Genomic DNA, 26,979 nt, shown 5'->3' with positions numbered 1-26,979 from the left:
AGGAACTAATCCAGAATCTAAAGAGTTTTGAAAAATTATCACTAATGCATCCACTATTTCCTGGGCTACTTCCTTAAGCACTCTGGGATGCAGACCATCTGGCCTTTGATCCCTTCAATTTACCTAACACCACTTCCCTACTAACACGTATTTCTCTCAGTTCCTCCATCTCACTAGACCCTCTGTCCCCTACTGTTTCCGGAAGATTATTTATGTCCTCCTTAGTGAAGACAGAACCAAAGTAGTTATTCAATTGGTCTGCCATGTCCTTGTTCCCCATGATCAATTCACCTGTTTCTGACTGTAAGGGACCTACATTTGTCTTAACCAATCTTTTTCTTTTCACATATCTATAAAAGCCTTTATAGTCAGTTTTTTAAGTTCCCTGCCAGCTTTCTCTCATAATCTTTTTTCCCTTTCCTAATTAAGCTCTTTGTCCTCCTCTGCTGGACTCTGAATTTCTCCCAGTCCTCAGATGTGCCGCTTTTTCTAGCTAATTTGTATGTTTCTTCTTTGGAATTGATACTATCCCTAATTTCCCTTGTCAGCCACGGGTGCACTACCTTCCCTGGTTTATTCTTTTGCTAAACTGGGATGAACAATTGTTGTAGTTCATCCATGCAATCTTTAAATGCTTGCCATTGCATATTCACCGTCAACCCTTTAAGTGTCATTTGCCATTCTATCTTAGCTAATTCACGTCTCATACCTTCAAAGTTACCCTTCTTTAAGTTCAGAACCTTTGTTACTGAATTAACTATATCAATCTGCATCTTAATGAAGAATTCCACCATATTATGGTCACTCTTACCCAAGGAGCCTCGCACGACAAGATCGCTAATTAACCCTTCCTCATTGCTCAATACCCAGTCTAGAATGGCCTGCTGTCTAGTTGGTTCCTCGACATGCTGGTTCAGAAAACTATCCCGCATACATTCCAAGAAATCCTCTTCCTCAATACCAATTTGGTTCACCCAATCTATATGTAGATTGAAGTCACCCATTATAACTGCTGTTCCTTTATTGCACACATTTCTAATTTCCTGTTTAATGCCATCCCCAACCTCACTACTACTGTTAGGTGGCCTGTACACAACTCCCACCAGCGTTTTCTGCCCATTAGTGTTATGCAGCTCTACCCATATCGATTCCACATCCTCCCGGCTAATGTCCTTCCTTTCTATTGCATTAATCTCCTCTCTAACCATCAGTATGCCTTCAAGGAAATGAATCTTGGGGTTGTATATGGTGACATTATACATACGTTGATGATAAGTTTACTTTGAACTTTGAACTTTATTTTAGTATCTATTTCTTCTTGCTGATATTAAATTTTGGAAAGCTCAATGAATAAATAAATATAAAAATATCACTGATTAATTTAGCATTTTTTTTGTTCTGTGGAAAAATGGCTACCATTTAAACTGTACTAATAATATTAGACTTTCACAACTTGTTAGGTGAAGCACCGTGTTACATTAATTGAAGGTCCAATAACATTTAGACACACAGATCTGGAAATCTGGTTTGAGTTGAATAAACTTACTCTGAGTTTGTCACAAATAAGAGTGCCAACACTGGTAATTTGCAAGGCTAACAATGTATTTACAAATTTTAATGTTTGAAATTACTTACAGCTATTGCAGATTGAAATTTATGTACTAAGTCAGAATGTTAGAAGCTTAAGGCTGCCTAATTGTTGAATATTCAATATGTTTCTGGAATATTTTGAAACTGATGTCATTTGTACTGACAGATTCTCTCATTTCTTCACAGGATTATGCTGAAAAGGAAAAAACAATAACAAAAGCTCTGGAAGATCTGAAAGCCAACTTCTACTGTGAACTGTGTGACAAACAATATTATAAACATCAGGAGTTCGATAACCACATAAACTCCTATGATCATGCTCACAAGCAGGTAAGGAAACAGGCCTTGCATTAGGAAATTTTGCACATACTTTAAATATTCCAACATATTCTCAATTAATAATTCATGTTCTAACAATATCAATATGCCTTTGATGCACTTATTAGGACACAGAAAATAGTGTTAAGATAAACTGCCTGTTTGTTTTATTAGGGTGATTAAGTGTATTATTACACAGTCTGCCTTGCATCAGTGTAAACTGATTATGGATATGCCATTGAGCAATGACAGAAAGGAACAATGAATCAAACTAGCATTTGAGTCTGAAGTGCACTGAGACCCTTTTGAAGTATGTAATCTTCAGCATCTACCCTCTGCCATCAGATTTCTGAACAATCCACGAACCTACAAACAGTTCCTACTAGCTCCGCTCTGTAAACTTATTTCAATAGGACTTCCCATTCCCAACCCAATATCTCAGTCCATCCTTCACTAATGCCACAATGAGGTGACAATCAGGGTGGAGGAGCAACACCTCATATTCCATACAAGCTGAAGGCATAAACATTCATTTCTTTAAATTTCCTGTAATTCCCACTCTCCCCATCATTCTTTTTCCAGTTCCCATTCTGGTTCCACTCTCACCCCTTTTTTTTCTCCTCACGTGCCCTTTCCCTCCCTTTGGTAGCCCTCCTCCTTCCCTTTCTCCCATGGTCCACTCTCCTGTCCTATCAGATTGCTCCTTCAGCTTTCACCTCCCAGTTTCTTACTTCGTCCCCTCCCCCATGCACCCGTTTTCCCCCTCATCTGGTTCCACCTATCATCTGAAAACTTGTACTCCTTCCCCTCCCCGCATCTTCTTATTCTGCTATTTTTCCAGTTCTGATGAGAAGTCTTGGCTCAAAACGTTGACAGTTTATCCCCCTCTATACAGGATGCCTGATGTGCTGAGTTCTTCCAGCACTTTCTGAGTGCTGCTTGGTACTTTGATCTCTTTTTGCACCACAGAAATAACTTTTAATATGGTTTATTATAACTTAGAGTAATTTTTTATGTCTTGCACTGTACTGCTGCTGCAAAACAACGAACTTCGCAACATATGGGTGAGTCCAGAACCAGAGGCCGCAGTTTAAGAATAACGGGTAGGCCATTTAGAACGGAGTTGAGGAAAAACTTTTTCACCCAGAGAGTGGTGGATATATGGAATGCTCTGCCCCAGAAGGCTGTGGAGGCCAGGTCTCTGGATGCTTTCAAAAAAGAGATGGATAGAGCTCTTAAAGATAGCTGAATCAAAGGTTACGGGGATAGTGCAGGAACTGGATACTGATTGGATGATCAGCCATGATCACAGTGAATGGCGGTGCGGGCTCGAAGGGCCAAATGGCCTACTTCTGCATCTATTGTCTGTATGTCAATGATAATAAACCTGATTCTGATTCATATCATCAGCAGGTTACAATCATGTGCAATGCTAGTCCAAGTAAGGAAAAGGTGATTTTAAAAAGAAAAGTGGCAGCCGAGAAATGTTTAATTAGAAAAAACTCATAAGCTGTTTTTCATGATGGTAGAAAGTATTCAAACCCATTTTCATCAAACAACATGAATATTATCATTTTATGTTGAAAGGTAATTAGCTAATGTTTTAACTCATGTTTGGCAACTGTATTGATGATTCCACTTGAAAATAGCTTCAATATTGTTGTATAACAATAAGTTCTTTTGAGGATTTTTGTCAAGGAAGAAGTCACACAATATTTACCATATTGAGAAGTATATCAATGACCACTCAAGAACGTATGTTCATACAAACTTAGAGACAATGCTATAAATCGAGTCAGTAAGCAAAATAAATATCAATGTATTGCCAAAGTTAATAAATGCTGCTTAATGTAAGACTCCAGCTCTACTACTTTTAGGTAGTAATGGCTAGCTAATAAAATCTAATTTCTTATTCATAACCCAAGTCCTAAATTGTGGTTAAACCTGATCAATCCAAATTCTCTCTCTAATCAGAGCTGATCTCATTCTCGGATCATACCCAATTTTATTTAGTCACAACAGCATCTGTTATCCAGAAATAACCCATGCACATGCCAGTTGATATAAGCACCAGCAGACCTTATGAAGAAGAGTGTTTGAGTGCTTCTCAGCTCCTGCTGAGTAGTTCTTGCTACATGATCCATTGGTTTTAGAATGATTTTCCTCCCACTGTGCTATCTGATTACTGCGGTAGGACCAGATTTGATGGAATTTCAAGGTGATTGCAAGGTTATATAATTTCACTAATCGTTATTCATTGTAAGTTTCCTTTCTGTTTGCACATTCACAGAGCAGCAATCTGACCACAATCACTCCCCAATGTGCCTCTTGTTCCTTATCTTCATAATATACTATCTTTGACTTAAAAGCATTTTATAATGCATTTTAGATTGACAAATTTGTGAAAATCAAAATATCAGCTTCCTCCAGTAATTTGTTTGCTTTCAAGAGGATACTGCAAGCATTTTGCAAGAGCTTCCAAACAAATCCATCAGTATCACAATTGGAATTATTAATTTTCCTTATATTTCCCAAGAATCTAGTTCCATCTTTTCCAATACAGACATTTTTGACCCAAGTTCTTAAAGGATATAAGCCTGGAAATTATTGTTGATAACATCCATAGATGCTGTTTCATCCAAACATTTGCTTATCATTTTAACATGGGTGTTAACCTATTTGTCTTTGTGAAATGCATGCAAAAGTAACCACACAATTTATGAAACTTTGTAAACATGTAATAATATAATTATAGACTACTTGTCCAAGATATGAAAACTTGCATGAAACAGGAGCCTGTGTCTCAAAAACTGGGGTCACATACTGTATATTTAGAAAAGCTGAAAGTGTAACTGATTATAATAATGCTTTTTGCAATCATCTTAACTGTTTCATTTCAGTAATTCTCAATGTCATTTGTGATATGTATAAATATCATGTCAAAAGCCAGTGAAGTATTTAAAATTGTCATAGTATTAGAATTTTGCAACAGTTTCAAATATTCTAACCAGTATTTAATTTTTTAAAAGGCAACCATTAAACTAAACAGAATCTAATTTTACAATCTTTTTTTTGTTGCTCTAGTGCATAACAGCTCTAGCACAAAGAGTAAATGCCAGCTTTTCCCTATTCAACTGGGGGTGATGCACCTGCGACCTCCAGTTACTATAAAAATATAGAATTAATGGTTAAATGGATAGTGTGTGTCACAGTATTGTGTTTAATGAGGAGGACAGGGAAAACAAGCCTGTTGAGATCTGCTCCTCTTAACACATCATCCAGAAACTTAGGGGACTGATGTCAACTGTAATGCAGAACTTAACTGTTTCTGTAAATTAAACAGAATCTCTCTAAACCATTGTACAGATTCCCCTGGATTTTTCAAGATTGGGCATTAATAGGATTTATTCAGAATAGTAATCAGGCTTAAAATAACAATAAGGAAAGAAAAGATGAAGTATGAAGGTAAGATAGACAGTAATATAAAAGAGGATACCCAAAGAGGGGCAAGAGTGGATATCAGACCGCTGGAAAATGACGCTGGAGAGGTAGTTATGGGGCACAATGAAATGGGGGATGGAACTCAAAAACTACTTTGCATCAGTCTTCCAGAAGTCAGTCTTACCAGTACACCATAGATGCAAGAATGTCAGGGCGCAGAAGTGAATGTACTCACTATCACTAAGAAGAATGAACTTGGGGAGTTCAGAGGTCTGAAGGTAGATATGTCACCTGGACCAGATAGACTACAACCCGAGATTCTGAAAGAGATAGCTGATGAGACTGTGTAGGCATTAGTAATGATCTTTCAAGAATCACTAGATTCTGGAATGGTTCTGGTGGACTGGAAAATTGCATTTGTCATCCTCTCTTTTTAAGAAAGGAGGGAATCAAAAGAAAGGAAATTATAGGCCAGTTGGCCTGACTTCAGTAGCTGAGAAGATGTCGGAGTCCATTATTAAGGTTGAGTTTTCAGTGTACATGTTAAAATATGCTGAAGTCAGCATTGATTCCTTGAGGGGAAATCTTGCCTGACATGTCTGTTGAAAATCTTTGAGGAAGTAACAGGCAGGTCAGACAAAGGAAAGTCAATAGATGTTGTCAGATTTTCAGAAGGCCTTTGACAATGTGCCACACGTGAGACTGTTTAACAAGATAAGAGTCCATGGCATTACAAGAAAGATACTAGCATGGATAGAAGATTGTCTGACTGGCATGGCAGGAGACAAAGAGGGGAGTAAAGGAGGCCTTTTTTGGTTGGCTGCCAGTGACTAAGAGTGTTCTGCAGGGATCAGACTGCTTCTTTTTACGTTACATGTTAATGATTTGGATGACGGATTTGGTAGCTTTGTGGCCAAGTTTACAGAGTGGGTGAGGGGCAGGTGGTGCTGAGGAAGCTGGGATTCTGCAGAAGGATTTAAACAGATCTGGAAAATGGGCAAAGGTGTGGCAGGTGGAAACAGTGCAGGGAGGTAAATGATCATGCACTTTGGTAGAAGGAAGTGGGGAGCAAATTCAGGCATAATAGGTGAAAAGGGAGTCTTCATGAAGGATTCCCTAAAAGTTAACTTGCAGATTGAATCAGTAGTAAGGAAGGCAAATGCAATGTTAGCATTCATTTTGAGCGGACTGGAATATAAAAACAATTATGTAATGCTGATGCTTTAGAAGGCATTGGTCCGACGCACATATAGAATTGTAGCAGTTTTTGGACACTTATCTAAGAAAGGATGCGCTGACATTGGAGAGTATCCAGAGAAGATTCCTGAGAATGACCCTGAGACCGACTGGCACGTATGAAGCATGTTTGATGGCTCTTGACCTATACTCGCTGATGCTTAGGAAGAATGAGGGGTGATCTCATTGAAACCTATTGGATATTAAAAGGCCTAGAAAGAGTAGATGTTTCATATAGTAGGGTAGGGCATAGACTCAGAATAGAAAGACTTCCCTTTAGATGAGGAGGAATGTCTTTACCCAGTGGCTGGTGAATCTGTGGAATCTATTACCACAGACCATTGTGGAGGCTAAATCATTGGGTATGTTTAAGGCAGAGATTGATGGGTTCTTGATTAGTAAAGGCATCAAAGGCTACGAGCGAAAGGCAGGAGAATAGGGTTGAGGTATAATAAATCAGCCATGATGGAATGGTCGAGTAGGCTCAATGGGCCAAATGGCCTAATTCTGCTCCTCTGTCTCATGGTCTTGGAGCTGAGACCTTCCCGTTTTCCTGAAGGTAAATTGGTCATGGAAACTAGAAACATTGGACCATTGTGTTAAACTTAATGCGTGTGGCTGGGGACCCAGCTGACTTGAGCAATGGTTGAAAAGCTTCAGCTAGAAGGTTGAAAGTGTAGGTTGTGGTAAAGATGATGACTTGCAGTGGTCCTTTGCTGTCGGAAAGCTGCGACTCCTACTTCAGTACTCATCCAACCATCCACTTCAATACACAGGAAGAACTATTTAGTAAAATAGTAATGCAAACCATAATTGCAGTGATTTATCACTGTGTTCCATTTTGTCTGGGTTATTTGTCACATTTCTTCTGCCACTGGAGGTAGTAGTTCCGTAGCTGCAAAACAATGACAGTGGAGGAAGTTTAACCCTTTTTCATCCTCTCCACGCCTTGTCTTTCCTTGCTGGAACAATTATACATGTAGGACAGTCTTTGTTTCCTGAAAGCCCTGTTCCTATCCCCTATTATCCTGACTCCCATATTCTTCCCACGCTATCTAACATTAAAGTCTTCCAAGACTGTAGCAAAGGATTTTCAAACACAGATGTAATTCTTACAAAATTAAACAACATACCAACAAGTTGCAGACTAACCAGAGCTCTGTCACAGGAACTGAAGGATGAAGACTGAATTCTACTTCTTCTTTCTGTCACCCTGTTTTTTCTGTCATTTTTCTTGTCATTTCTAACAATCCCCATTGCTTTCTAACATTTATACTGTTGTGCTACTCATTGACATTATTTGCATGTGATGTTTTTCAGATATCTTTGCTGGGGCAAAGTAATTCACATAGATGGTCTAAAAGCTTCTGGGGTCAGAAATCTCAGATATGCAAAAATAATGCTATGAGGGCTGACTCTCTGAATACACAAATCTCCCAACTATTGAGTTATCAGCTATACCTGTGGCCATGTTTGATATTCTAATTGCCAAAATTAGTGTGGTTTGATGCAGATCAAATAACATAAGCCCATTGTCTAACATCCATTAAAGTTGGGACTACAAGACTACATTGTTTACTTATTTACAAAAGAAGCTGAGTGTGGAATATTGGTTAGAAGTTTAACTTCGTCACAAACAACCCTGACTCTTTGGAAAGTCATGCTGCCGTGCTAGAAAGCTGAGCTTAGCAATAAGCCCTTTGGGCCTTAGAAAATCACATTATATGTGACTTGTCTGTAACAGTTGAACTTGTCCACAATATCTAACTCTGGCTGCTGAATAGCCTGGCCAATGTGGTATGTTCCTGGAGTAGCCAATTTGGAAGGATTCAACAGCATCAAAGTCTGATGTCATTGTAAACTTCCCCCGTTCTAGAAGTTCATTATACAAATACTGGACTTCTTAGACATCCTCATCTACAAGCAAAGGGTCTTAAAAATGTTGACATGGCATTGATGGGTGCACAGAAAAAGCTTCAAGCTGTAACTGCATCTCCAGTAAATTACACTTGCAGAGATTGTGGGCAAGCAAACTGAGTATCAATAAGACACATATTGTTCTAGTTTATATGTGACTAAGAGTGAGAGAAAGCAATACCTGATTAAACTGAACAACTTCCAGTTTCATTAATCTGGATGATTCTTACAACTTCTAATTCAGTTCCAATGAAGGGTCATTGACATGAACTGTCAACTGATTTTCGCTCTACAGATGGTGCTTAACCAGTTGAGATACTCTGATTTTATTCTGTTTTAATTCCAGTGCTATTTATTTTAGCATTATCGACAAATACTGACCAACTATTGCATTAACAATTCAACAGCCTGGATGCAAGGCAAAAAGAAACAAGTATCTTGCAGATACTCAGGATTTTAAAACATGCTTTCTCTAATATTCATGAGTTAAATCTGGAATACAACCAAAATAGTATTAGTTACTCAGGATTTTAAAACATGCTTTCTCTAATATTCATGAGTTAAATCTGGAATACAACCAAAATAGTATTAGTAAGAGCTTTAATGCTTTAAAAACTTGAAGAATACACTTCAAACTGAATTGAGGCAGAGATATTCTGTCTGTCAGAGGAAAAAATAATATGGACAAATAGCTGGAATTTATTCTTATTGAATAATATTAAGTAAAGTTGACCTTCCTTATTATGAAGAGGAACATTTCTACAAAATAAATGCGACTTTCTGCAGAGTTTTCTCTTAGCAGCATAACATCAAGAGAACTTGAATGCAAACTGGAGAAAGAATCAGCATCCAATCTTAGTCATTTATCACTTATCCCATTGGGTTCTACGGATGTTCTAAAGTTATACAAGCTGGAACTACCTCATCAACACACTGCTGATTCTGTCCAAAAGGTACTTATCTGCAATGAATGCTCTCTGTTTACAAGACCACCATGTAAGAAAGCAGGAAACCTTTTCATCTGATCCATTCATTAAACGAAATCTTAGTGTTTTCATCACATCAGCTAATTGTATCCTCTCTTGTCTTATCCCACTGTAGGAAGAAATCCTTCCTGATATTAATCCTAAATTGAATTTCTACCGTGTCATCGTGCTGATGTCACAATTTTACCTTCTTCAGTTAATATCTTTTCTCTTTCTGCAAGGTCCTCAGTCACCCATCCCTTGCAAGATTAAAACAGCTTTGTTTCTAGAAGCTTTCCCAGCCAACCCTGTGTTGTGCATTTCCTCCACTTTGTTCTTGTCAATACTATTCAGCCTATTATATCAAACTATCCAAAAATAAGGGTCACATAATGTCGACATTATAAGTGCATCATATTTAAATAATTGCTGTTATCCTTTTTTGAAAAAAAAAGCTGAACTACAATAATCATTAAGAACAGAATATATTTGAATTCCCAGATGAAATTCTCCTTCACTTTTGCTGATTTTGCAATATTTGTATGCAATATATATAATTATCACTATTCCTTATAGACTTTAAACTGTTGTCTGTGATGGATATTCACTTTCCAAGGCCAGAGAGGCTTATTGCTAAACTTAGCTTTCCAGCACAGCTGCATGACCTTTCCAAAGAGTGAGAGACGTTGGTGATAAAGTTTAACAAATATTTTCTCAGCTCTTTGTTGTAAACAAAAACCAGTCCTGAGTTCTTACTGTAAATTGAAAGTAGCAATGAGTTTGAGGTTGGAAACAATGCATTACTATATAAAGTGACCAGGAGAATTATCTCCATTAACTAAATGCAAGACAATGGGGTGATGTCACTCAGCATTTCAAACACAGTCACAAGTTGGGATGTTTGTGTACTCAGGGCAGCTCAGCCCTCACAGTATTAATTGTGGATGTTCGGGATCTCTGTGGCCAGAAGCTTTTAAGACCATCTTTGTGAGTTAGTTTGTCCCTGCAAAGGTATCTGAAAACATCACAAGCAGATGATATCGTCTAGTAGAAAACAGTATAAATACAATGTTTAAGGATTGCTGGGAATAACAAGGTGAACAACAGAAAGATAGGATTACACAAATGAGAACTAGATTGTATCCTCGAGCTTCAGTTTCTGCAACAGATGACTCATTTGTCTGCAACTCGTGATACGTTCTTCTAGTTCGTAAGAACTGTACCTGTGTTTTGAAATCCTTTGTTGTTCATAAGTCTTTTATAATTTAGAAATCTTCTATAAATTAGGAATATTCTGTGAGTGTTAAATAAGTCTTTAGAATTACTTGTCTGAATTTAAATGTGTATCATTAAAAATAACTGTGTATAAGCTACTTAGTTAGCTGGAAGTATCTCTCCTTTGGTAGGGAGGAGGGACCCACCACTCAAGCAGTGAATATTGGTGTCTAAACCTCACTGCAGAAGCTAGACAGGGAAGTAAGCTTGTCCTTGAAGAATGGGTGGATACAATATAACCTCCCCATTGTGAGGGCATCCACAGATGTCTATATTGGACAGGCCTTAAAATCTTCTTTTGAGTTTGGGGTTTTGTGGACAGGGAACTCAATACCATCACAAGCCTCAGTGCCTCTAAGTAGTGTGTTATTAAAGTTAATAATTTATAATAAGCAATCCAATGGAAGATCCAAGTAAGTGAAAATCAGAAATCCTGCAGACCTTGGAAATCTGAAATAAAAACAGAAAATGCTGGAAATACTCAGCACACCAGTCAGCATGAGGAGAAATCAATAGAATATCAGGTTGATGACCTTTTTCAGAACTCTATGACATAACTTGGTTTCAGTTTATCTGTAGTGCTGGGATTAAGATACTAGGAAGCCTTTTTTTGCAATTCGGCTCCTGAAAACTTACCTGCTGCAGACATTGTGATATAATGATAAGTATCAGCATCCAGCTTTTTGAACTTTTAATGATGATGTAGATTGTTGCCTTAAATTTTAATTTCTGTACTTTTCTTAAGAAATACTTTGTCAATTTTGCATCCTTTTTTGTTGTTGAAGTATTTTTCAACAACTTAGTGCTGAGGAACACTCCAACCAAACTTCTTCCTCAAGGTTGTTCCTATTTTCTCCATGAAAGTAGTTCACTTCACTGCTACCTTCCTTACTGTTCCTGCTTGTTTCTGCTCCCTTCCTGCTTTTATTTTCCCCTGTCACTCCTGGGCTTTTCCTATTGTTTCTTTTAATTTCCTTTATTATTCCCATGCCCTCCTCCTTTGCTTCATCCAGGTAGTCTATCATCTTCCTATTCCACTCATCTGAACACACATTCACTTAAGAAACATCACCATAATTGATGCTCCAGGTCACAGAGACCTCACCAAGAACATGATTCCTGGTCATTGAGTTATTTAAGATTAATTTTCCTCCCTTTGACAGTTTATTTGTCTCCGTATCATCTTTTCTCCAATTATTTTATACAGGCTTCTAAATATGAATCACTGATGCACATCAAAAATTGTATGACCCCCATGCCAGCTACAATTTGTGCTGATTCCACAGCAACTTTATCCCAAAATAAATGCCAAAATGAAAGGCAATGTGTGGCTGTTCACATTGGCCTTCCTATAAAAGTTTGGTATTTTCCTCTTTTTTTCCAGGCTGTCATAAGTGGCCCAATAAAATTTATAGTCAAAGTAATAAAAACACTGAATCACAAACCAAATAAAATGGACAGCAATATTGCAAGTACACCTGGAAGTTAGTTGTGTGATTTATTGATTACATTCACCTCTTTACAAGCACAAAACGTGAGTGGAATTTTATTGTATGTTGCCATACCTTGCCACTCTTTGTAACCAGCTCTAATTTATGGGTCATTTGGGAGAATTGTAAATCATTTGTGCTGGCACTGATATATAAATAAAAAGGATGAAAAAGGGAATCATATTTAGTCCTGGGCCTTTCATAACCCCAAACCATCCTGAAATACTGCCATTTGCTTTCAAAGTATACTCACTGTTGTAATGTAGTAAACAAGGCCATTTCTTCAATGCAATAATGACCAGCTGATCTATTTCTATTATGTTGTTAGATGAATAAAACTTGACGCGGAGGCTAGCTTTATGTTTACAGTTGCTCTTTGAAATTGTGCTTACACAATCATTTCTATCCAGCTCAGAGGGCAGAGAGGGTTTCAATTTATTGCCTCAACCAAAATACTGAATCTCCAGTGGAGCCATGCACCCTCAATATGCCACAGGTCTGTTTAAGTCTCCAGAGTGATGGACTTAAATGCTCAACTTTCTGACCTAGGATGAGAAAGGCTACCAGCTGAGCCATGCCATGGAACAGAGAGAAAATACAATTGAGAGGTTTACCTTCAGTACTGATGATCAATTGTCTTGCTGTTTTCACTCAGCTGCTAATGTTTTTTTTTATTCTGCAGTCTGCAGTCATGGATAGAAGACATTTAGAGGGATATGGGCCAAACATGGACAAATGTGGTTAGCATTAATGGGCATCTTGGTTGGCATGGATGGGTAGGGCCAAATGGCTTGTTGCTGCACTGTATTACTCTATAACTATAAAGTTCAAATTCAATTCCTTTATTTATTTTATCTCATAATGCAATTTTTGGTTTTGTCCAATTGTCTTCCCTTTCTTCCCTCCCCATGAAGTGTACACCCATGGGAGAATCTCATCTGTCTTTTGTGTCTCTCATCACTATTCACCTTCAGGTCATCCTTCACAGTCAGAGAGATAGCAGAACCCAATCTAGCCCTCACTCATAATCTAGGCATAATCACACTTAGAGCACAAATGATCGACATAAATCAGGAGCAAGGCAGCCCGATCAATTATATTTTCACTAACTTGGATGCTGAGCAATTTATAATCTTTCCTAGCTGATGCAGGTAACTTACCAGATTGCAAGAAAGACAAGTGTAATCTTTCTTTTAACATCCATTAGGCAACACTTGAAGCCCTCATTTGAATTCAAGATCTAGGCACACTACTTAAATATCGAGGGGTTAATATGTTCCAGCAATTTAACACCAACTAGGTGTGGACTTAAATTTTTTCCATCCTTAATGGTGAATTGGTAAACTAATTGATTATTGTAACACACTGAACTACAGTAAAAAGCTTTGTTTTACATGCTATCTGTCGGGATCATTTCATTACAACAGTGCATTGAGATAGTAGAAGGGAAAACTATAACAGAATGCAGCTTGAAGAGGTACAGTTGCAGAGAGAGTGCAGTGCAGGCAGACAATACGGTAGAAGATGATAACAAGATTTGCTATAAGGTCAGGAGACCATCTTATCTTACTGGGAGACCAATCAATAGTCTTACGGCAGAAGCTGACCCTTGAGCCTGATGTTTTGTGCTTTTAGTTTTTTGTATCTTCTGCCCAATAGGAAGGGGAGAAAGTGAGTTGTCCAGGGTGGGGAGGGTCTTTGGTTAGCTAGCTGCTTTACAGATGCAGGTTGAAGTGTGGCCAGAGTCCATTAATGGAAGGCTGCTTTTCACGATATGCTTGGCTGTATCCACAACTCTCTGTGCTTTCTTGTGATCAGAGAGAGAGCAGATTATTTATTTATTTAGAGATACAATGTGGAATTGGCACTTTTGGACATTGGAGGCACCCCGCCGGCAACCCACTGATTTGACCTTAGCCTAATCATGGGACAATTTCCATAACCAGTACTGTGGGAGGAAACTAGAGCACCTGGAGGAAACAGGCACATTCCACAGGGAGGATGCACAAACTTCTTAAAAGAATGCTGGGATTGAACTCTGAACTCCGATGCCCAAACTGTAATAATGTCACACTAATCACTGCAGTTGCCATATGTATCTAGATAGGATATTTTCTATGGTCCATGAGGTTCAAAGAGGACATACTAAATTTCTTTAGCCTCCTGAGAAAGTAGAGATGTTGGTGAGCTTTCTTAGCTACGGCAACCCTGGTTGGAACAGGATAAGCTCTTAGTGACGTGGCTGTATTGGAACTTGAAGCTTTCAAACCTCTCGACCTCAGCACTGATGATATACAAAGGAGTGTGTGCACAATCCCCTTTCTGAAGTCAACAACCAGCTCTTTTCTTCTGCTGAGATTGAGGGAAAGTTTGTTGTCATAAACCCATGTCACTAGGCTCTCTTTCTCTTTCCTCTACTTTGACTCATGATGAGTGCAGCTCCTTCAACAGTCAAGAAGCTCGACACCAGTACAAGGCAGCCCACTTGATTGGTACCCCTTCCACAAGCATCCAATCCCTCCACCATCAAAGAGCAATTGCAGCAGTGTGTACTATTTACAAGATGCACTGCAACAACACACTAAAGTTTCTAAGGCAGCACCTTCCAGACCTACGACCACTATCATCTAGAAGGACGAGTATAGCAGATATCTGGAACACCACCACTTGGAAATCCCCCTCCAAGTCACTCACCATCCTGACTTGCAAACATATCACCATTACTTAAATGTTGCTGGGTCAAGATCAAGGAATTCCCTCCCTAACAGCACTGTGGGTGTACCTACACCCCAGGGACTGCAGTGGTTCAAGAAGACAGCTCCTCACCACCTTCTTAAGGGTAACTAGAGATGGGCAATAAATGCTGGTTTAGCTGGCGCGGCCCACATCCCGTAAGTGAATAAATAATAAAAAAAAGTACCATTTGGGACTTGACCCAATATGGCTCTGTCATCTACAAACTTGTAAATGGGGTTAAAGCAGAATCTGGCCACACAGTAGCGTTGAGGATAATTGTGTTGTTGCCTATCCTTACTGATTGCAGTCTACTGGCCTTGAAATCAAGGATCCATTTGCAAAGGGATGTGCCAAGTTTCAGGTCTGGGAGTTTGGAGTTGCTTGAAATGATAGTATTGAACTGTAATTTCAGCTTTTGGTTAGATAAACTAAGAAAGATAATAGAAAGATTCTGTCATTTTCAATCTTTGTCAATGATTTCATTCAAATATTATTGCAGGAGATTAATTCAGTGATAGTACAACTGACAAGTTATCATTTTGACAAAGAAGACAGGGTTTTCTCAACTTTCTTAACATTCTTTTCCACCATATAAATGTTCTTCAACTGCTTAGAACATCCTGGAGCTTGATGGCTTATACATTCTGAAATGTGCATAGATTTCAATTGGCATTGCATTCCGACATCCATTATGATAAATAAACTCATAATATAATTGAACCGTTCATTGATTTCATGTGCAATTACACATTCTCAGACACTTATGACCAGTGATACCATTTACTTCCTTACGTCAGTCTAGTTTAATTCAATCACCACAGATTTAATGATCCACTCTGAATGGAGGAACGCAGCATATTGGATGTGGTTCTGTTCATTAGAAATGTTCAGATGAAATTTCAAATTAAATCAATTTGTCAGAAAGCACAATCTGCTTCTTAATGAGTTTTGATGATTTATGTACATAGGGCTATGCATCCATGAGTTACAGAAGGAATAAGGCTAAGGTTGGAATCACAGTTGCACAAAAACAGAATAAGTACTTGGTGTTAAATCTATCTTTAAATGAACAGAGATTATTCACTATACTTTCTTAAATATAAAATGAATTGGCATTGAGCCATGTGCTTCATTCCAATACTGTTAATTAAGGGCAGCCCAAAATAGGATAGATGCTGTCACTAGTGTTATGATGACATGTACAACATCACTTTTTCATTATTCAGGTTCCAGCTATTTAGTATAATGCCTCTGATTTAACACAGGAGTTGATGTGCTTGGTGTTCAGTTGTCTTGCATCCAGCTGCCTTCTGTCCACTTGTATTGGTTCCTTATTCATCACAACTCCCCATCTGGCTCACATGATTTGTTATATTTCTTCCATATGTATGGGCACAACAATAAGAACAAAGTCTGACTCAATGTCTGAGGGATGGAGTTAGCAAAACTTTAACAACATCCATGGAATCTGTATGCTTTTGATTAAGTTAAATGTCTATTTCAGATAAGGCACAATCTTATCTATGTCTCTTTTGATTTGGAGTGACTATTCAACATCAAACCTTATTATTGTAGCATTACCTGATAACTAAACTTTTCCTTAGCTTTGCATTTCCAGATGTTGACTGTGTTCTTTCCTATGGCTCAAGCAGAGCCAGTTCCATTGTAATAGCAGTTCATAGATACATTCATTGGATTTACTTGGTCAGGAAGAATGACATAGATGTTAGTATTACAGGAAGTAACAGTTGTAATCCTCTATCTGTCAGTCAGAAGGATCAGTCAGCCCACCTCAGTATTCATATAGGGACTTTTCTCCAAGAATAGTTACATTTTTAAAAACTGGTAAGTTGTCCTTCCTAGGGCTTAGATTGCTATTTCAATAAGCTAATCAATGACTTACCGTACTGTTAACTTCTTACGTTTCGCTAGGAGGCCTAGGTATTGTGTACTTCAATATATTGTGCTCTTATTTTGCTTTAGTAATGATTTTTTTTCTTAAGTGGATAATGCATATCTTCCCATATTACAGTACATTCTACCTGATAACTTTGTGCCCATTCTCTTAACCTAGCGTGATCTTTATGCCAAATATTTGCTTCCTCCTCACAACTTTCTAATTCATCTACATGTTGTACAATTATTAGATTTGTCTCAGAAGATTCCATCCCCTCATCTAAATCTTTGATGCGGATTTTAATAGGGAATACTCTAGCTCTGATATCTGTGGTACCCACAAGTTGCTGATTGCAAGTCAGAAAATGGCCTATTTATTCTGCCTCTCAGTTTCCAATTAGTCACTTCCTTATGTGTGTTAATATGTTATCCCAGCTTCATGCCATAAAGGTTTGCAAGGCTTGGAAATCCAAATACACTACCTCTATTTGTTCCCCTTTATTTGTCTTGTTTGTCACGTTTTAATGTACTTAAGCAAATTTGTAAAACATTCTTTCCCTTTCATGCAACCATGTTGATTAAGCTTGATGTTTTATGTGTTTGTAAATTGTCTGCTATTAGATCCTTAATCTTGCATTTTCTGAGTATCAAATGTTATACTACTTCCTGCTTTCTATCTCCCTCCTATCCTACATAAGCAATATTGAATTGAATTGGACTTTGTTACTTAGATCCTCCATATACATGAGGAGTAAAAATCTTTACACCTCTGTGTAAATGTGCTATTTAATTCATAGTAAACAGTACTTACAACAGGACAGTCAGTATAACATAGAAATACAATTGTGTCAGCATGAGTTCATCAGTCTGATGGCCTGGTAGAAGAAGCTGTCCTAGAGCCTGTTGGTCCTGGCTTTTATGCTGCGGTACCGTTTCCCAGATAGTAGCAGCTGGAACAGATTGTGGTTGGGGTGACTCGGGTCCCCAATGATCCTTTGGACCCTTTTTACACACCTATCACTGTAAATGTCCTGAATAGTGGGAAGTTCACATCTACAGATGCATTGGGCTGTCCACACCACTCTGCAGAATCCTGCGATTGAGGGAAGTGCAGTTCTCATAGCAGGCAGTGATGCAGCCAGTCAAGATGCTCTCAGTTGTGCTCCTGTAGAAATTTCTTAGGATTTAGGGACTCATACCAAATTTCTTCAACTGTTTAAAGTGAAAGAGGCACTGTTGTGCCTTTTTCTCCACATAGCCAGTATGTACAGACCACATGGGATCCTCAGTGCTGTTTATACCGAGGAACTTAAAGCTGTTTACCCTTTCAACCCCAGATCAATTCATGTCAATATTGCTGAGATAAATGCAAGGGTCCGATATAAAGGGATTGGTCTGGAACAATTATACGAGGTCTTTCTTTACAGATGCTACCTGAGTGTTTCCAGCATCTTCTGTCCCTCAAAGGAAAATTAAAGAGTATCTGACTTGACAAATTGAAGTTTCCCCAGACTGTGAAGTCTGGAAACCAGGATGACAGTCTCAAAAATAAGGAGAGAGTCCTTGCCAGATCTTGCCCTTACCTCTTCCCCTCATCTCTTTACTCTTTTAATACACCTGAAATGTCAACTATCGATTTTCCTTTATAGATGCTTTCTGACCTGCTGAATTCCTCCGGCAGTTTGCTCTTTTTTCTGCAGAGCTAGCATCTGCAGTCCCTTGTCTCTCCAGAACCAAAAAGATATGTGTTCACCCAGAGAGTCATGAATCTTTAAATTTTTCTGCCTAAAAGAGTTATGGAGGCTCAGTCATTGAGTAGATACAATACAAAAATCAATAGATTTTTGGATTTTAAGAGAAATGAGTTAGTGCCACTTTCCTGCACTGAGGTAAAAGATGAACCATTGATGTTATCAGATTGTGAAACAGGTAGAAGTGGTAAATTAGCCTTTCCTGCTTTTCTGTCTGATGCTCTTGAAATTCTTCATTCTCTCAATGTTGATTTCACAACCTCAACAACAAGTTGCAGTTCTTGGGAATGAGCAATTCTCTGGTCTGAGGAGAGTTGTGCAGCCAAACAAAGAGAAGAGGAGACAGAATCTTCTGTCACATCCATCAGAAGACAGTGTGAAGGATCAGAGAATCCAGATGGTCTGTAACACACAAAGGGGGGCCACTCTCCATGCTGGACCTGATTACCAGCGCCTAGAACTGAGCAACGTTACCACTCACTGCCCGCTGCCCTCAGACGGAACTGTGGGCAATATTCTTTACTGCAGAGGAAAGGAATTTAAGCCAGGCTCCTGACAGCCATGCTCTGAGCACAGAAGCAGAGGCAAATAAAGGTTGCCGTCAGCTCCCTGGCACAATGCATAGCCCAAGCAGATGATATTTTGAAAGCACAGCAGGGTATGTTCTTGTAAGGACTGATGGCATTAACATGAATCAGAATCAGAATCAGGTTTATTATCACCGGCATGTGACATGAAATCTGTTAACTTCGCAGCAGCAGTTCAATGCAATACATAATCTAGCAGAGAGAGAAAAAATAAATAAAATAAAACATAATAATAAATAAACAAGTAAATCAATTATGTATATTGAATAGATTATTACAAAATGTGCAAAAACAGAAATACTGTATATTAAAAAAGTGAGGCAGTGTCCAAAGCTTCAAAGTCCCTTTAGGAATCAGATGGCAGAGGGGGAGAAGCTGTTCCCGAATCGCTGAGTGTGTGCCTTCAGGCTTCTGTATCTCCTACCTGATGGTAACAGTGAGAAAAGGGCATGCCCTGGGTGCTGGAGGTCCTTAATAATGGACGCTGCCTTTCTGAGACACCGCTTCCTAATGCTGTCCTGGGTACTTCGTAGGCTAGTGCCCAAGATGGAGCTGACTAGATTTACAACCTTCTGCAGCTTCTTTCAGTCCTGTGCAGTAGCCCCTCCATACCAGACAGTGATGCAGCCTGTCAGAATGTTCCCCATGGTAAGACTATAGAAGTTTTTGAGTGTATTTGTTGACATGCCAATTTGCTTCAAACCCCAAATAAAGTATAGCTGTTGTCTTGCCTTCTTTATGATTACATCGATATGTTGGGACTAGGTTAGATCCTCAGAGATCTTGACACCCGGGAACTTGAAGCTGCTCACTCTCTCCACTTCTGATCCCTCTATGAGGATTGGTATGTGTTCCTTCATCTTACCCTTTCTGAAGTCCACGATCAGCTCTTTCATCTTACTGACACTGAGTGCCAGGTTGTTGCTGCAGCACCATTCCACTAGTTGGCATATCTCACTCCTGTACGCCTTTTCGTCACCACCTGAGATTCTACCAACAATGGTTGTATCATCAGCAAATTTGTAGATGGTATTTGAGCTATGCCTAGCCACACAGTCATGTGTATACAGAGAGTAGAGCAGTGGGCTAAGCACACTCCCCTGAGGTGCGCCAGTGTTGATCGTCAGCGAAGAGGATATGTTATCACCAGACTGTGGTCTACCGGTTAAGAAGTCGAGGATCCACTTACAGAGGGAGGTACAGAGGCTCAGGTTCTGCAACTTCTCAATCAGGATTGTGGGAACGATGGTATTAAATGCTGAGCTACATCGATGAACAGCATCCTGACGTAGGTGTTTGTGTTGTCTAGGTGATCTAAAGTCGTGAAAGAACCATGGAGATTGCATCTGCCATTGACCTTTTGTGACGATAGGCAAATTGCAATGGGTCCGGGTCCTTGCTGAGGCAAGAGTTCAGTCTAGTCATAATCAACCTCTCAAAGCATTTCATCACTGTCGATGTGAGTGTTACCGTCTTGATGTGAATAGGATTTGGCAATGTGAGGTCCCAGTATATAATCCATAAGATCCATGATATTTTTTGTTGTAAGTTAATCTCATGGAAATTAAAATTTGGATATGATTCGCTCCTTAAATGACTATCTATCTGTCTGGCTATCTATCTATTTATTTATTTATCGAGCTACCGCGCCGAACAGGCCATTCCGGCCCTTTGAGCCGCACCACCCAGTAACCCCCGCTTTAATCCTAGCCTAATCACAGGACGGTTCACAATGACCAATTAAGCTACTAACCAGTATGTCTTTGGATAGTGGGAGGAAACCCATGTGGTCACGAGGAGATCATACAGACTCCTTACTGACAGTGGCAGGAAATGAACCCCTTCCACTCGTACTATAAAGCATTGAACTATGCTGCCATATTTCTCAAATGCAAAACTATCATTGTTTAAAATTATAAAATGAAAGGCAAACATTTATCAGAATATATAACATGCAACAACAAAATATGTCAAAATTAACATTCCCTGTCCAACATCTTTCAATCTAAAAGAAGGAGAGTAGAGATAAATGGGTCAGGATGCGGGCAAGTGGTGATTTTGTTTCCTCACTGCTGATGAGGAGCTTTATCCACTAAGAGTGGATAATAGAAATTTTACTGCTTGCAGCATGACCCTGTAGATAATAAAATGATAGGATATCATGCACATTGAAGGCCTGTATTTCCATAAAAGCATCAACAATGGACAAATCAGAAAATGATCACTTACTGTAACTGAGGAGCAAATATGTTGGAAGTGGTAAGTTTGCATTAAAAGCTGTGAAAGCAGCATTCATTTAAAACTATACAGAACTGTCAGTCTCAGTGATGTGTTCAAGCCTCCACTTGGAACTAAACTTGAAAGGAAGGTAGTGTAGCCAACGCTGTGAGGGAAGGAGAAAGCCAGAGGGGACAAAGTACCACTGTAGTTGTGTCAGTATTGATATGTCCATTGTCAGGCACTGGAACCTTTCCTACTGTTTCTCTTAGGAGTATTTAGTCACAAGACATGAGGCCTGTCAGCCCAATGCTGGTTCAATTCTCTACTCCCACATACTTGCCTATAGACCTGCAGCTTTCTCCCTTATATATGTCTATTAATTCTCATTCATCTGTTCTCAAGTGAACTTACCACAGCCATTTAACCTACAAGCACATCCTTGGGATATGGGAGGCAACCAGAGAAACTGGAGGAAGTCCACACTCAGGACAAGATTTTGCAAATTCCATATAGGCAGCTCTGGAAAGCAGAGCCCCTGGAAATTTGAGGCAGCAGTTCCAACTGCTGTGATACCCTTGTATGCTTCTATGATTGACAATACACCAGGCAGCTGATGAATGAGCACCATCACTTAAGGGCCTGCACTCTTCTTTGCTCAGTATCTTCAGAGCATAATAGAAAAGATCACACTGAAATAGAACTCATATCCAATTTACCTGATTGTAATTGGAAATAAGAGAAACAGTCAAAAATCCAAGTTTAGCACTTCCCAAATTATGTTCAGTGATAAAATCTAGCTCATGCAATTTTTTATTGAACAAGTGACATGAGAAAATGCAGAAAACTAATGAGCTAATCACTGGCAGCATTGTGCATGTCGACAAACCCGTTGTACAAAGCAGACCATTAAAATATAATTGAATAGTATTTTTTCTGTGCCTTAATGAGAATGCGAAAATTGTGCAGAACTCCATGACAGACTTTTGTGCTGCTACAGGTTCCAAAAGCAATGAATGTCAAGAAGTCAGAAATCAGAATAAAGGTACACAATAACATTCTCTTGTTTGAAGCTGCTCAATCTGCAGCAGACAACTTGCGATCAAATTTGGTAGCATAGTTGTGAATTACGGTAATGTCAGAATTTTGTTAGACTGGATCATCTGTCAATATTCCATATCAGAATGAATTTTAATTTCCTTCAAACATCTGGGAGGTGGCACATAAGTATTACTAATTCATCAAGCTGTATTTATGCCACTGAGGAAACGAATTATTAGTGTTAGGATCAACAGAAGATCAGAGAACAAAGCATTGGGCTCTGAATAGCTCCAAATAGATGCCATCCCAGCTTCATTCAACATGGCAGGGAATCATAATAACCCAACTCAAGAACAAATGATAAAGTCAATCATCAGGATATACCACAGGAGAGATATACTCACAAAAGATTCGGCACCTTCAAACTGATTCCAAATTCCCAGCAGAAAAAAAAATAGCTGCAGTTGTAAATAAACTGGGCAAGAAACATCGATGACCTTGCTGATACAAAGGTTCTTCCATCAATCAATGCTCTGATTGATTAGGACCTTTCACTGATAGTGATAATGAAAGAGAATGATTTAAAGTAAGTCTGTGCATTGAGGTAAAGATAAAGCCTTCAGACATAATTACTGTTCTTTCAGATCACGAGTGATGTCTGCTGAAATAATGAAAGTAAGTGTACACACTGTGGTAAATGACATGTCCTTACAGGTTAACAACATTTCAGGTAACATCACTGGCGTGATGTAGATATAAACAAGAGTAGTATACCAAACTGCGCAGGTCTACTGTTGTTCAGATTATGATTGCCCCGTGTACATCTTGCGAATGGTCTCAAGGCCAATCTGACTGTCACTTCTGTTCCTGCTTTCCCATCTATCCACAGAAATCTTCTACCCACTGTCGTATCAAGAATCCTCCGCCTCTGTCTATTCAAAGGATTTTCTTCCATTCTCCTTTAAGGAAGAGATTTCCAAGGACTTATGACCCTCTGAGAAAAAAATTGATTTGTCTGTCTTAAATGAATGGCTTCTTATTTTCAAAGAGTGACATCTAGCTTTAGATTCTCCTCCAAGATTCTCCTCTCCACATCCATCCCTTTCACTGTTCTAAACTCCAGTAGATACAAGTCATCAGAAGACTTTAAGCCCATTTCAGGTATCAGGAGAGTAAACTTACTCTGAACTGTTCCCAATGCAATAATATCCTTCTTTAAATAAAGAAGCTGAAAAAGTACACAATATTCCAGTCTTATTTCTACATGGGCCTTTATAAATCTGGGACCTGCTCCAGGTGTTTGTCAATTTGGGATTAGCAGAAGAGACGTTCCATGCAACTGGGTCACTATAAAGAACACCTATCATCTATGAAGCCAAGAATATAGTATCATAACAACTGTCCCTAAAATAATAAAAAAAAACATTTCTTCTGCATTGTTTGATAACAATTTGAAAAAAACTAAATTTATAAAGTAGGTCTTCTGAAATACTGTACATTACAAACCAATAATCAAATCAAAAAAACTGTTCTGTGAAAACTTGAAAATTATGCTGTTGTCTTGCAAGTTTGTGAATATATTCTTAAAATCACATTTTAGTTTGGAACTTACACTTTAGGGTGAGTATACATTTTTTTCAGGAAAATTACAACTGGGAGGAATAATTTCTTAATGCCGTTCATTCAATCAAGATTATAACTACAACCACAACCAGCGTAAAGCAAATTTTTGTGTCAATTGATTGTTCAAACAATTGAATGAACTGAAAATCCTTTGGAGGATTTGGGAAACTTGATTATCTCCAGGAAAACAAATCCCCCACATTTGAGCACTATTGTCTCAAATCCATCACATGAGAAGCTAATCTTATTAAAACATTTTATGTCCCGTTCATTCTATGGAGTTCATTTCTTAAACAATTAAACCATTATTAAATTCCATTAGGATAGTTAATGTTCAGAAATGAAACTATTAATATTTAAATTATGCTAAAATGCTGATAGATTACTACTTTCTGTCTTGCAGTTTTACATTGATATCTCAAACAAGAGAAAATCTGCAGATGCTGGAAATCAAAGTAGTACTCACAAAATGCTGGAGGAACCCTGCAGGCCAGGCAGCATCTCTAGAAAAGAGCAAACAGTCGACATTTACTCTTTTCCATAGATTCTGCCTGGCCTGCTGTGCTTCTCTAGCACGTGTGTGCATTACATTGATATCTGGTACCTTCCTTCCAAAAGAAGGGCTTTGTGTTTAAACTGAAGTCTATGCTTATAATTATCTGCCTGTAAATGACTGTGAACAATCTCACCCAGAATTTACAGCAAATTGAAAGGAAGAATATTAGGCAATTTTGAAGATATCATGACAGTATCCAAACCTCTATATCATCGCACCCAACATTATCGATGCTTAGAGTAAGTTCACCAGGACTGCAGTGGTTGTGAAGGTGGTTCACTGCAACCTTCTCAAAGGCATTCAGGGATAGGTAATAAATTGTGAACTTGCCAACAGTGCACTCATTCAGAAAAAATATATATGATATTCTGTTTCACATAAAAGATTCTGCAGATGCTGGAAATCTAGAGTAACACACATATAATGCTGGAGGAACTCAGCAGGTCAGGCAGCATCTATGGAGCAGGATAACGAGTAAGTATTTCAGGCCAACACCCTTCATCAGGATTGGAAAGGGAGGGAGAAGAAGCCAGCATTTTTTTGTTCTTTAGCTCCTCTTAGCCCTTTTTAAAGACTTGTATAGTCTTCGAAGCAAGCACAGATGTAAAGTAATTACTCAGTAGTTTTATGAATATTTAACAATAATATCCTCAAATTCTTTCAAGAATAGCTTACGTGATTTGCAACAACATTGCTGTGAACCGATCCTCCTTTACAATTCTTCTATTGACTCTATTGGCAATTATAAAAATAAACTTGGAAAGAATGATATTTGCTTGCCATATTTAATTCTGATAATTTGCCCTGTGTAACTTTTCCTGAGCCCCTCTGCTGGCTAGCTGAGTTTATGCCTGAATCAATGAGTAAACCACTTTCTTGTGGAAATTGTGGAAATGTTGGTTCACAATTTTCTGAGGGATATATGTGCAGAACGTGTTGTAGGTCTCCTCAGTACATTTAGTTTTACCTGCAGGTCAAGAAACAATCAGAGAGGCTTTAATTTTTTTTTGTGCGGAACGGAATAGCATTCTCCTAGCTCCACGCCAGCCTTATCTCAAGCCAGTTTATACTGCCCCATCCTTAGTCTTATGCTCAGCTGTGAGATTCAGCCAGAGGTCCTTTTTTACTATTATCTGTAAAGCCAATAAGCTGCATGGTAACGCTAACCCAATTATACATGTGCCTTTAGTACCAAAATACTGGCCATCCTGAGGACGAAGTTGACCTCGAGAAATACTTGATAACAATTTTAAAAAAAACATTGATTATTCACAGGTTTTCATGCATCTACCCGAGTGAAAATAGATAAATCTAAAACTATAAAATTCACTTTGATCCAAATTGATAATGAACCTAGATAATTACTTTCTGGCAACAGCAAGCTAATGAGATATCAATCTACAACAGAACCAAGAGGAAGGGTTCAGTTTTCATTATTTGCTTTTGGCTATTAACAAGAGTTTCTAAATTTAGTAAAGTTAATTCACATCACAATATGTGGACAATTAAGTCAGTTTGGATGCAAAACTGAATGATCTATACAATAGCAAACAACAGGAATTCTGCAGATGCTGGAAATTCAAGCAACACACATCAAAGTTGCTGGTGAACGCAGCAGGCCAGGCAGCATCTGTAGGAAGAGGTGCAGTCGACGTTTCAGGCCGAGACCCTTTGTCAGGACTAACTGAAGGAAGAGTGAGTAAGGGATTTGAAAGTTGGAGGGGGAGGGGGAGATCCAAAATGATAGGAGAAGACAGGAGGGTGAGGGATAGAGCCAAGAGCTGGACAGGTGATAGGCAAAAGGGGATACGAGAGGATCATGGGACAGGAGGTCCGGGAAGAAAGACAAGGGGGAGGGGGACCCAGAGGATGGGCAAGAGGTATATTCAGAGGGACAGGGAGGAAAAGGAGAGTGAGAGAAAGAATGTGTGCATAAAAATAAGTAACAGATGGGGTACGAGGGGGAGGTGGGGCCTTAGCGGAAGTTAGAGAAGTCGATGTTCATGCCATCAGGTTGGAGGCTACCCAGACGGAATATAAGGTGTTGTTCCTCCAACCTGAGTGTGGCTTCATCTTTACAGTAGAGGAGGCCATAGATAGACATGTCAGAATGGGAATGGGATGTGGAATTAAAATGTGTGGCCACTGGGAGATCCTGCTTTCTCTGGCGGACAGAGCGTAGATGTTCAGCAAAGCGGTCTCCCAGTCTGCGTCGGGTCTCGCCAATATATAAAAAGCCACATCGGGAGCACCGGATGCAGTATATCACCCCAGTCGACTCACAGGTGAAGTGTTGCCTCACCTGGAAGGACTGTTTGGGGCCCTGAATGGTGGTAAGGG

The 26,979-nt window shown here is 38.9% G+C and overlaps 1 protein-coding gene across 1 annotated transcript in view; it reads left to right on the top strand.

The window, feature by feature from the left end:
- znf804a (zinc finger protein 804A) overlaps positions 1-26,979 on the top strand; it is a 282,667-nt gene that overhangs the window by 231,479 nt on the left and 24,209 nt on the right. Inside the window, exon 2 of the mRNA XM_063052592.1 lies at positions 1,777-1,920. Within this exon, the coding sequence (XP_062908662.1) occupies positions 1,777-1,920 (144 nt within the window). The remainder of the gene's footprint in view (positions 1-1,776; positions 1,921-26,979) is intronic.

The sequence above is a fragment of the Mobula hypostoma genome, chromosome 6 (genome assembly GCF_963921235.1).
Source record: "Mobula hypostoma chromosome 6, sMobHyp1.1, whole genome shotgun sequence".
Taxonomy (NCBI): Eukaryota; Metazoa; Chordata; class Chondrichthyes; order Myliobatiformes; family Myliobatidae; genus Mobula; species Mobula hypostoma.
The sequence above is the reverse complement of the archived record's forward strand: the minus strand, read 5'-3'. Positions and strand labels throughout refer to the sequence as shown.